General features: G+C 41.7%; 1 protein-coding gene across 1 annotated transcript in view; it reads right to left on the bottom strand.

Annotated features, from left to right (window-relative positions):
- LOC136361547 (potassium voltage-gated channel subfamily KQT member 1-like) overlaps positions 1 to 12444 on the bottom strand; it is a 409686-nt gene that overhangs the window by 357357 nt on the left and 39885 nt on the right. The window contains exons 7-10 of the mRNA XM_066319554.1: positions 9132 to 9242; positions 8735 to 8830; positions 7799 to 7927; positions 5708 to 5870 (exon numbers count right to left, since the gene is read on the bottom strand). Coding sequence (XP_066175651.1) covers positions 5708 to 5870; positions 7799 to 7927; positions 8735 to 8830; positions 9132 to 9242 — 499 coding nt within the window. The remainder of the gene's footprint in view (positions 1 to 5707; positions 5871 to 7798; positions 7928 to 8734; positions 8831 to 9131; positions 9243 to 12444) is intronic.

Here is a 12444-nt window from a genome sequence, read left to right on the forward strand (position 1 = left end):
GAATATCCCACAAGGGCATTTAGTGAGAAGAGTCTGCTGATTCCTCAAATGTATCAAAAGAGAAACCAAATCACCTTTTGCAACAGCCCTCTTATTAGAGAGTAGAAAACATTTAAGACAGAGACATCTTGTTCATCACAGCATGAAAAGGGTCCTGGTTTATTCCTCTTTGCAGCTCAGCCACCCTGACTCCAACCATCCACTGACTCTGGCTGCAGCAGCTTCTGCCTGCTGGTAATTTCCTGCTAAACTGTGACCGCACACATTACTCTGCAGACTCTGACTGCAGGTTCTAACAAAAGCTTTAAATAGAGACCCAGACTGACCTCACAGCAGTGATCCTGTCTCACTAGGATCCCTCTCCTTCATAATCCTTCCATTCCTTTTTCCTGAAGGTTCTTCCTCTTTTGTGATCAGCACCAGCTCACCCACTCCCTTTTATCACACTTACCTTTATTGGATACAGCTGTAACTCATCAGGGGCAAGGCTGTATTGGGTAATTAACTTCTCCTATAATTACTGACTTTGTCTTTAGGAGTAGATTTCTATGACAGGGTCTTGGGTTTTCTTCCTTCCTTCTCTTGCCCTGAGACTCACACAGCAAGACAATGTGTATTCTGGATCCCAGAGTAAAAATTATCAAAGCTGTATCAGTACTGTGAAAGAGCTGACCAAAAACTTTACAATTTATCAGGTCAATTTATGATCTTGCTTTAAAAAGCTGCCTCTGTGTCATTATTAGTCAATATGTTGACTCAAATACAATTTATTTGCTTCTCTAATTTTCTAGATTTTTTTAATGTTTTAACAGTTATCTTAAATACTCATTTTGGCAACAAAACATCTATGCTGGGGTATGCTCTTCTTTTCAACTTATAATTATGATTTTCCCCCCCACTGCTGTGCTGATAGTTGTCTAGAAGGAGCCTGAGGGAGCTGCAAACACCTTCCCTTAGTCTGCACTGATGAGGTTTCTGGGAACATCTCGTACAAAATCCCTGCTCAGGTCTGGTCTGACCAGTGATCCAAACCCTGGTCTTAAATCAGGCACTACAGGGAGTTGAATAAATGCAGAACAAAAATAAATTTTTAAAACTCAAAAGCTGCCAGATTTAATCAGAAGTAAGAGTGGGTTTGGCAGAGTTAGTTGTTCTGTTCCTGCACCTCCCCTTGTCCCATCCCCACCCCCAGTCCTGTCATTAACTTTGGGTATGCGAGATAAACCACAGAATTCACTGGAAGTTCTCACTCAGGGCAGCCAGTAAAGACTGAAAACCTTCTGGTAAAGAGGTGTTTCCACAATTCTTACACATGGGCAAGGACCACCAGTACAAATGGAGACATCAAACAGCTCTACACTGACCACAGATTCTCCCTGCAAAGCCAACACCATCTGCTAAACCCACCTTCTTAAGAGCATGGCATTTGTCGGAAGCCTGGTATCTGCCTACCTTTTCATGCTAATTTGGTACATACCTTTATATTTATGATTTTCAGACTTACTGACAGTTATGGAGACCCTCAAAAGCTTTGATGTTTGCTTTATTCTGTTAATTTTGGCCACGTGTTTTTTCTCACCTTTCTCTCAGCTTGTCAGCACTGGAATCTCTGAATCCACTTCACTTAAAATGTTAGCTTTTCTGTATGTACTGCAGACTGTAACCCATCTACACCAGTAAGGGAAAGCAGCCCCTTTTCCCAATGGGAAATGCAACCAGTCTCTGAGCAAAACCAGCTCATTTCCAGACAGGGGAATGCTGTAATGTCACCATCCAAACTGGCATCACAGACAGAATAAATCAACATTAACACTATTTCACACATTTTATATGAGAGGAATGACAAAGGTAAGAGGGTCAGAGAAAATGGCAGTACTCTCTCCTCTCTTGGTAAAAAGTTGCTCTCGTGCAGTTTTGCTTTAAACTGTGCACACATCAGCATACAAGAAACTCCAAAAATCAAACAGAAAAGCACAGTGATAAACAGGGAATTTTATTTTTAGCCCAGCAGAGATTTATCACTATGAGAGTCTTGTGACTTTGACATATCTAACAATAATGAGTGTGTATACAACCTACAACAGCTGACAGAGAATAATATATTCCATCTGCTGGAGCTGTCCCAGGAGGCTGACCTTCAAGGTCTAAAAACTTTCAAATTTCTATGATTTTTTTTCTCCCTAATAAATAGCAGTATGAAACAGCTATTTGGTTCATTTTGGGAAGGATGCATTGTGGTGAACAGCTGACATTTGAAGAGAAAACTCAAAATGCATCTAGAAAATTCCAGTTACACCAAAATGCTGTTTCCCTTCTGTATGGATCAGTCTCTGTGACCTGCCACTCACTCTTGCTTTTCTTATTAACTACAGTCTTCATATTTGAGTGCCTTCTTTAAACCCTACAGGAACATTAAAGATGTCAGAGGGCTTGCACATAACAGACCCTGCTGCAGAGGAGTAGGTACAAGGATAAGCAAAAGTACAGGTAAAGATTAATTGCAGAGAATACTCATGGATGTCATCTCATGTAAGGATGAAATGACTGAGGGCTTTAAATCACTGCATGAAAATATTCAATCAGACACTCTGGTATGAAATTGTTCCTTCAATTTGAAGCAACACTCATGAAAAAAAAACCAAACCAAACCGGCAGTGGAGGGCCACAAAGATGCTTTGAGGGCTGGAGCATCTCTCCTGTACAGACAGGCTGAGAGAGATGGGGTTGTTCAGCCTGGAGAAGGATCTGGGAATATCTCATTACAGCCTTCCAACACCTAAAGGGACTTTGTAAAAACACTGCAGAGGGACTTCTTACTTGGGCAAACAATGATAGGACAAGAGGAAAGGTTTTAAACTAAAAGAGGAGGTATCTAAATTAGATATTAGGAAGAAATTCTTCCCTCTGAGGGTTGGGAGGCCCTGGCATAGGTTGCTCAGAGAAGCTGTGGATGCCCCATCCCTGGAAGTGTCCAAGGCCAGGCTGGACAGAGCTTGGAGCAGCCTGGGATAGTGGAAGGTGTCACTGCCCATGGCAGGGGGTGGCACTGGGTGATCTTCAATATTCCTTCCAACATAAATAATTCTGGGATTATTTGATCCTTAAAATCCATTCCAACCCAACCCATTCTATGCAATGCCATTCTATGACTTGGCATCACAGTTGTTTTCTAGCACTCTCTAAATCTCTATGTTTGTTTTAGTTTTTCCTTATTAATTTCTTTCTAAATAGCTTCATTTGGAGAGGTTTGATTTCCAACAAGGAAACTATTATTGTGGAAGACTTTTGGCTTTTCCCTCTCTGTAAGGATGGGCAAATTCTGAGTGATACAGATCACTTTTCATCAGTCACACCCAGAACCCCATGCACAGTGCAGAGGTCAGGAGCTATTTTTCTTTTAGGTTATCAATGTTTTGTTTCAAAACTCTACCATTTTTGGTGAATAAAGGTCTTATTTCTATATTATGCACTATCCAATACATGGGGTTTTTTATTCCACATTGGCTGAGACCTCTCAGAAACCTTAATGCTGATCATCTCTGTTTTGTAAGGTTTCCCTTTTCTCCAAGCTTCTTCACAGAAATAAAGGAAAGCGTTTTTGCCCAGCAGGAAGATCTGCCTCCTAAGCAAGGTTGGAGCAAGCCAAGAGCAAGTGGATGTGGATACATGAACCAGATGTCATTAGAAAAACTCTATTTGCATGAGAAAAGATGTGCTCACATAATGCCACTGCTGAATTAAGGCAAATGTCTCCTTTTCCAAGGATACTTGAACTAGATTTCTATGTATTTCTGCCCAGAACAAGGAGTTTTATCAGTGGACTGTTACTGTGTTGCCTGTTTTCAACAGGCATTTATTTCAGGCTGTCCTACAGTCCCTCTCTCACCCGACCAGAGCAGCAAAGAGCTGGTTTAAAGCAGCAGCTCTGCTCCTCTAGGTCAGGCCTAGAAAAGTGATCTGATTCAACCTTGCAGTTTGCCATCATCTGCAAAACATCCAGCCCCCAGCAGCAATGAATAAAATGTTCCACTACAGCAACACTCAAATAGAAACTGGCATGGCCCCTTTCAATTACCTATTTTGAATTATGATCCTCTCTGCCTTTTCTACTTTCAGCTTTTTTGGACAGGAAGAAAATGCCCCCATTTACAGGCTTGAAGCCTAGTACTTCCACTTCTCAGGAATAGAAGCCTATTAATTCTGGCAAGGAGAACTTCACTGAGAGAAATCAGGTTTAAACTTTTGAAAGGTGTCAAGAATGTTCAGTCAATTGAGCAATTGAGTTTGCCAGCTACATTCCTGGAGGCTTTGCAACAGAAGGAATGAATCAGGAAAATCAAATTGAGTGTGATTTAACCCTGACACTGGCTAAGGCAAAATGTGAAAGAAAATGGAAATTAAATAAAATTTAATTGGTAAGGGAATAATATGCATGGCTGTCTCTCAGAATAAGAATAAATTCGACCAGCCATAATGGAAGTACAAGAAGAAAGCATTTTCAGAAAAAGTGGGGAAAATTTTTTTCATTTTCCTGTCAGGCCAAAGAAGATACAGGCTTGTCTCATGACTCTTTGCTGTGACACAGAGCTTTGCTCAGATTAACTATGGCCATTGAGAGAACACAGCTTTTGTGAACCAACACACTCTGGCAGAGTCCTGAGTACAGCCAGCAGAGTCCCCAGCATCTTCATGGCCTCCAGGATTGTTACCAGTTGCTCAGCACTTTGCTGCTTCCATCCATCACATCACAATACCAAAATACCCTCAGCAAAATCTGCCTGTCACACAGTAAGCAGAGGAAGCTGCTCCAGCCCAATAAACAGGCTGAGAACGAACACAGTATTCTGTTATTGAGATGTGTAGCTAAAGCAGAAGTTTGGTTATAAATGCCATACCCTTCATGTCCTCTCCCAGAACCCGAAAAAGCACTGGAAATGCCTCTTGGTATGGAACAGAACTCAGCTCAAGATGTAGCAGATCCAGAAGAGAGTCCCAACCCCATGAGACTAAGAAAATCAATGCAAAAGGAGAAAAATCAGCTTTCCAGAAAACTTTCTTTTCTAGTAAACAATACCGTTTTATATGGGCATTTCCATTACAAACTTAATTTTTTTAAAAAAAGCAATTTACAAACAAAGCAGGTATGTTAACAGCGAAATTCAGGCAGTTTCCATGTTGAAATACAACCATTGTATATAAACCCATAATATTTTAAATGAATCAAGAGAAAAAACCCACTTATCAAAACCTCTTCATTGATATGGGCATAAAAATAGTTGGCTTTTCTTACTGCAATTTATTTGCACAATGTTGGTGCTGTAAAAAAAGTAGAAATATTTTTCCTAGTTTATTTTTCCTTCCTTCAGAGGTAAAAGGAGGTAAAGTTAGAAGGTGAGGTAGACCTGAGAAAGCTCATCATGCACCTCTGAAATAATTCAAAAAAGAAGAATGAACAATATGGCCAACATCTTACTTGATGGTAAACAAAGAAAGCTCTTTTGATATTCACACCATATGAATTAAAGACTTCCTTTAATTCAAGTCCCTCTGTTTTTGTTATGTAACCATCCTTGGTTGGAGGTATCTTGATTTAATTGATTTACTGATTAGCTTAGAATGTTTTTTTCATAGAACTTTTCCCTTCAACACATTAACTCTTTGTAAGTTTGTGTCTTGAAAAATTATAAACTGACCGTAAGTAACTTACCTTTGGGTTCATCGATGTAGAAAGACACATCTTTTTTGTCCTCTGGTTCACCAATGTGATCATAAGTGATCTGGGGAACAGACAAGGAATGTTCTCCTGGGTTTATGACCGGTGCAGAGCCATTCCCACAGCCCAGCTTCCCTTTTCTTCTGTATCTTCTGGCCTGTGGAGTAGGAATGGAATGGTCTCAGAAGATGCTATCCAACACAGACAAGGGCACATGTGAGCCTCACTGTACAGGGAATTCACTTGAGGTGGTAGGTTTCTTTATTTAAAGGGTGAAGCTGAAATTCAGTGACAGAGCTGCAACCTTTGTTTCTGGTTTTAAAGTATCTGATTCTGACTTGTCCACTAAAATCTGGTAAGAATTTGATTCTCAGAAGGCAACTAGACCATTCTGAAAAATCAGGCTATTAGTAAAATTTCTAAAATTGGGGGCCAAATCTCAGGGCATACAAAATTCTAATGACTTCAGCATATATCACCTTGTCTGGCATATCTTTCTAAAGCTTTAATTAAACATAGCCACAGATTTTGAACTATGAAGTAGGCCCCGTGCAGCCTCTTCAACTAAAGAAAACTTCACCTTTTGCCAAAAAGGCTAAATTAGGCACATCAGGAGAAGAGAAATCTTTCCTCCTGCCTCCAACCAGTTCTCCTGATTTTAGAAGCCTAAAGACAGCGCAATAAAAACATTATAATTGGTACTTTAAAATGAAAAATGAAGGTTTGGATCAACACAAAAAGCTGCAGTTTCAAGATATTCACATATGGGACAAGGCTACTTGATCTAAAGTTAGGCCACTTCTTACTTTGTTATGGTCTACATTAAGACTTTTGGAATTCCTTCTTCTGTTCAGCTCTGCAGCAGTTAAGCAAATGTATGTTCAAAATTAAATGGGGAGGAAAAAAGGCAGAAATAGGTATTTATTGTAGAGAGTGGATGCACTGACATGTATCAAAATACTTCTAAAAGCAAAGGTTACAGGCTCTTAGAGGAAAAGAAAATAGGAGTCCTCTGGAGAACAAAATGTTACAACATGCACAAAATTATCAATATGTATTTGAGACCTTAAAATAAGGAGTTACAGACCAAGAAAGAACAAGAGAAGAGGATGCTTTGGTAAGAGGTGGAAGAATATTCTTTCTCTGTGTTCTTAAATAAGGGCTTGCAGGACACGGGGAGGTTCAGACAAAAAATATATTATGGATGTCCCTTTTACTAGAAAAAGCAGAGGGAAAATACCTTTTTTTCCATGTCTCCAACCATGGATTGCTTGCTGCTCAGCAACACGCACACAGGAGTCTTACTTCACCTTTACCCCTTTCCTCCTGTTTTTTCTGTCTCCAGCTGTGACAAAGCAAGGTCACACTAACCCCAAAACGCAGACATGGACACAGATCAGGCTATTTCAGCTTCCTCCATGTGCCATGGGGAATTGTACAGCCCTTTATCCCCGGGAAACAGGCTCCAGTAGGATGCCACTGCCTAAAAGCAGGCCTTGACCATCATTTGGGAAAAGCTGGGTCCCTGAGCTCGACCTGCTGCAGAGCTCGGCCTTTCTGGCAGGCTTGGCAATGACCCCACAGAACTGGTTGGACCATCCCGCCTTTGTAGGCAAACAGTTTCACTTTCCTGCACCCACAGCCCAGGAATTTGCCCTAATTCCTATAGAGATGCAAGCAACATGGAGTACTTCAGAGAAGAGTAGCTGCTGCCAGACACAAGTTAAATGTGAACATAATTTTTTGAACTGGCTTCCTCCTTCCTCCTGTAGGAACTACTTTGAAAAATGAATGCAGAATGGGAAAGTGGCACCGCTGCCTTGTGCTGTGAGAGAATAGGAGACTCCTAAGGGGATAAAACAACGGAGAGTTGGTTCCTGTCTGACCAGCAAGGCAAATTTAGTTAGAAGATGTTTTTTCCTCAAGAACATTTTAAGGAAAACAAAACTAATTGGGCTGTGACGGGAGGAAAATAAACGTATTTCAGGTGTCCAAACTGCTCAGGCGCTTCACGAGGCTTTTGGCAAGTTAATTATGATTTAAAATAAAAAGCAAGCCGAGAACCAGCCCTGCCAGTGCTGTCACCTGTTTTCTCAGACCGGGACTAGATGGCGCTGGAGACTTTTTGGGATTTTGCACGGGAGCTGTCACATAGATCTTCCAGGTGGCTGTGGAGGTGCAGGATTTCTCTGCTGCATAGCAGCGCCACAGGGTCTGTAAAGAAACCCGAAGAAACCCAGTGCAGGAGCAGTCACTGGGTTCCTGCACGGTAAATTTTGCAGCAAATCCAACTTAAAGCAAACCCCTCTGTCCAGGGAAACACCATTCTTAATAAAATACAACCATGGTGGATGCAATTTGTACAAGGACACGTACTAGCATCACACAGAGATTTTCAGTGTGCTTTTGGAGTGATGCCCCCATGAGCTGGGATAAAACTCTGCCTACAGAAAAAAAAAAAAAACCTCTAATAAATCAATAAATCCACCTTAATAAATGTGAATCCTCCACTGAATGCTGTATTTTCTTTTTTCTGCACTGTGCCACATTGAATGTTTGTGCACTGTGCTATTTAATTCTTTGTATTATCACATGGAATGTTATGCTGGGAAATAGAAAAAACAGCTGTGTTTTTTAATGTATTTGTACACATTTGTACTCATCACCTCAGGATTTGGCAGATGTGCAGGACCTAAAAGGATATGAAAAGGAAGTTATGAATTAAATATTTTAATGAAGATTTTTATTTTCTTTTTAGTATTTCACTCCATATATTCACTGCATCCCGTTAGTGTCATAATGCCTGTGAATATCAGGTACAGTGAAGCTTCCAGAAAGGGAGAGGCAATTATCGCATTTTCTCTACTTGCTGGTGTGGATCAAAATTACCAAGTGGCTAAACACAAGTTATAGATCTCTAACAAATTTAGGAATGGTGATTCTCAATACTTGAACTTCCAGGCCATACTCCCTCTCCAATAAACTCTGAGGTGTTTTAGTATTTTACTGTTGTAGCCTTACCTGAATTAGGGAAGCTGCAGCTGGGATTTGTCTATTGAAATGTTTCTGACGTTGCTTCTGCTGTACTTTCAGGGCAAAACCAGACCCCAGAATACCCTAAACATAACAAAATTACTAGTCAGACGTGTATGTAGCTTCACATACCTAAATAAAATACTTTGCACTTGGAAGAGGCAGACATTGAATAAAACACTTCATAAAATGAATTTTCAAATGTCTACACTGTCAGAGTTCTATTTACTCCCACAAATAAATCTGAAATTGAGCAGATCAACAGCAGAATTATGTAACTTCAGTAAACAGCACGTGTTTATTGCTGTGATCCACAGGCTACAGGAGCCAGAGGCATTCCCAGAGGTGGACACACCTTTAATGAAGAAATTCAAATTCTACTTACGGCTGGCAGGGCAAAGAAGGAGATGGCAAATACGGAGAAGCAGGAAGCTATTGCCTTCCCCATCCACGTCTGGGGAACTTTGTCTCCATAGCCAATTGTCGTGACTGTTACCTGCACCAGGAACAGACACCTGTTTTAGTGCCTTTTTTCCCCTCCAAAAAGCATGAGAAAAATGAATGAAAGGGAAAAGTAATTCATGAAGTATCAGGAGACAGGTGTGAATCAAGAGTGTGTGGATTTAGGGATAAGGAAACCCGTGCTGACAGGAGTGAAAAGAGACAAAACGAACCCATCCCAGCTGAATCCTCACAGCAAGAGGAGGTTCACACAACCATGCCAGGATGTGTTATCTCCCAAAGTCAACCTGCCAGCAGAGCTAGACCTGAACACAGCTGAGGTCTGTGCTTAGCTTTCTTTCTCCCCCACAAATACAGGACCTCAGAATTGTGTTTAAGCCACAAGGTGCTTAAACTTGGATCTGATAATTGCTTAGGCACTCCCTAAGGGAGAAGAGGCCCCCAGTCAAAGAAGACAACAGAGCCAGCAGGGCAGCACATCCCCAGCTGGACCCAGGACCTTTCAAGCAAAACAGAAACAGAAAGTGCAGCCAGGTCCCCCCCAGAGTCTGGATTATAATGCAGCACCACAATGAGGCAAGTGTGACAGTAAACCACAGGTCAGGATTAGGATCAAATGGTCAGCATGTGGGTCCACAGGGAGGAGACAACATCAGGGCATCATCTCATGGGTGGAAATCAGGATTAAGGGAGTCCACACCTAGGCACAGCTGCAGCTGAGCTACAGACAATCTCTCCTGTGCTGGAATCTTGCCCCTCCGTGTGCATGGAGCATGACCAGTGGGGTCATGCTGGTCAGGGTCATTAGGCCAATTAGTGCCCTCTGGTCTGGGACCTCTAGAGATCTGGCACTACACAGACTTGCTGTGGAGGTGGCAGGCCAGCCCTGAAAAGCCCCAGAGGCAAGAGCCCTGAGTAGGACAGAGATTTGGGGCTATTCCTGAAGAGCCCCAGCAGGATGAAAGAGAATTCATTACGAGCCAAAGGTCAGGAAGGAGCTGATGCAGGGGGAAAGGAGGGTCCGGAAAGGTTTGTGAGGTAACAAGGAGCCCCTGATGCCCAATGGAAAGGGAATCAGCTGATTCCAAAGCAGGAACCCACAGCAAGCCATGGGAATCACACCTGACAGGGGCCTCAGCACCATGGTCACAGCAAGATAAGATTCACAGACCTTGGTCTAAAACAGAGACCCTGGGCCATGGGGGTGTTGGGTTTTCAGCACCCTCAGAGCTCTGATGCTGCCATAAAATGGTGTGAGAAACATGGCTTGGACTCCTGAGAAGTGCAAAGCTTCTGGTGAGGAACAGAAGACCTCTGTCATCAATACTAACCACCGGGGAGAACTGTAAATAGAAAAAATGCACTTTTATTTGGATCTACCAGCCCCAAACCTAGTCCCCCTCCCTTCACTTTGCCTTGAATGGTAGCAGAAACACAGCCAAAACAGACTTAAAAGAATATGTAAATTTACACTGACTATAAAGAGGCTGCCTTTTATGGAAAAAACTGCTGACAAATGCTTGGATGTTATGCAAAAATAGTCTTCTCAGAAGAAACTATCAAGCAATAAAGGCATGGGAAGAATATATTCTCTCCTACTCTCAGAGCTGGAAGAAAGATTTGCAGAGAAAAAATTACCAACTACTACCATACTTAGTTTTTCCAAGTTCCAAAAATATAGTTATATTTGTGTTTATTTATCATGAATTTTCCACTTGATGAAGACCACTTTATAGCAGCTATATCCTTGAATGAATATTGTTCTTTTGAACTGCAAACTACTCTCAGCAGGAGCTCTGCCTTGCCAGATGTTTGTCCAGATTTAATGTGGTTGGTCAGGTGATTCAGGTGCTGTGTGCTACCAGCAGGACAAACACATGAGTTTGCCAGTCCCCAAAATTAAATCAGACCCCCCAAAATTCAACTTTGAAATGCAGCATGTGTTTCTGGGCAGTGGAGGAAGTTAAAGCTCCGTCTCTTTAACAGCACTTCAGCTCCCCAGATGACCCCTCAAACTCTGTCGTTTTTCCTTCCTTTTCTCTTTTTGGTTATTAAATGCTTCTTGGTTTTGGGGAGTGGTTTGGTTTCTTGGGGGTGGTTTTGGTTGGTTTTTTTCCTAAGTTCTCCAGCACCCAGGACTTCAAACCAAACTGTAGTAATGCTGAGCTGCCTTAATGTAACTATAGAAGATAGTATGAAATCTATAACCACAGAAAAGATGAATTTTCCACCTCCACAGCAGGCACTTGGCTGGAAGACACTTGCAGGTGCCTGAACATGTTTCAGAAAGTTTTTCCCTGGCTACCTTAAGAGGGTTCCTTGTTGGTAATTTAATTAGCACGTTGAATGCATGGAAAAGATTATAAATAATGTAATTCTCTGGCTTTCTTAAACACAGCAGATTTTTTTTTTCTGCTTGTACCTCCCAAAGTTATCACTATTTCTGAGCAGGGAATGTTGGAGAACTGGGCTCTGGAAAATGACACCTCTTGTAACAGGGATTTCTGATGGCACATTCCAGCTGTGTGCACAGGCTCTAACACAGGCTCTGAACACACACATGTACATCTCAGAAAGGGAAGAATTCTGATTAAGTTGAAGTCAACAGGGCTGCTCAGATGTTTTAAGACAGGCAGGTGTCCTCAGGTGTGAGGAGTCAGAACTGCACACCTCAAAAAACACACTGAATATAAAGGGATTCAAACTGCTACCTCTGGCACAGAAATTTACTGCTGGAAATTCTGAGCAGTTGGTCCCAAGTACCTGTGCCAGTTAACACCAACTTACTGGAGCAAGTATTTCACTCCAGTCCAGTGGCACCGAATAGCTGAGTTTGTAGCAAGGCAAAAAAACATTACCAGCAGCGAGGCAAGCAGGGAGGGCAAACAGAAGAGAAGCCTCCCATGTGCTCTTCTTTTCTCAAGGAAAAAATACCCAAAAGGGACAGGGCAACTGCTGTGACATGTGTTAAAATTCTGACAGACTGACCATGCTATTGGAAATGCTTTTACATGTGCCCTACATGACACAACTTCTGAGAATGGCTTCATGTGAAACAAGGCTTTGATATATCTTTGCAGTTTAATCTGTTTGCCTGCCAAATCTAGGAGAAAAAAACCTTGCATTTAACTGAAGCAGGTGAATGTAGTTAGCAATTAGTTCCAACTCTCATTCATTCTTTATTTTCTCTTTTCCCCATATTTCAACCTTTCAGGTCATTTGTATCAAGTTCAGCA

The sequence above is a fragment of the Sylvia atricapilla genome, chromosome 5, assembly GCF_009819655.1.
Source record: "Sylvia atricapilla isolate bSylAtr1 chromosome 5, bSylAtr1.pri, whole genome shotgun sequence".
Classification (NCBI taxonomy): domain Eukaryota; kingdom Metazoa; phylum Chordata; class Aves; order Passeriformes; family Sylviidae; genus Sylvia; species Sylvia atricapilla.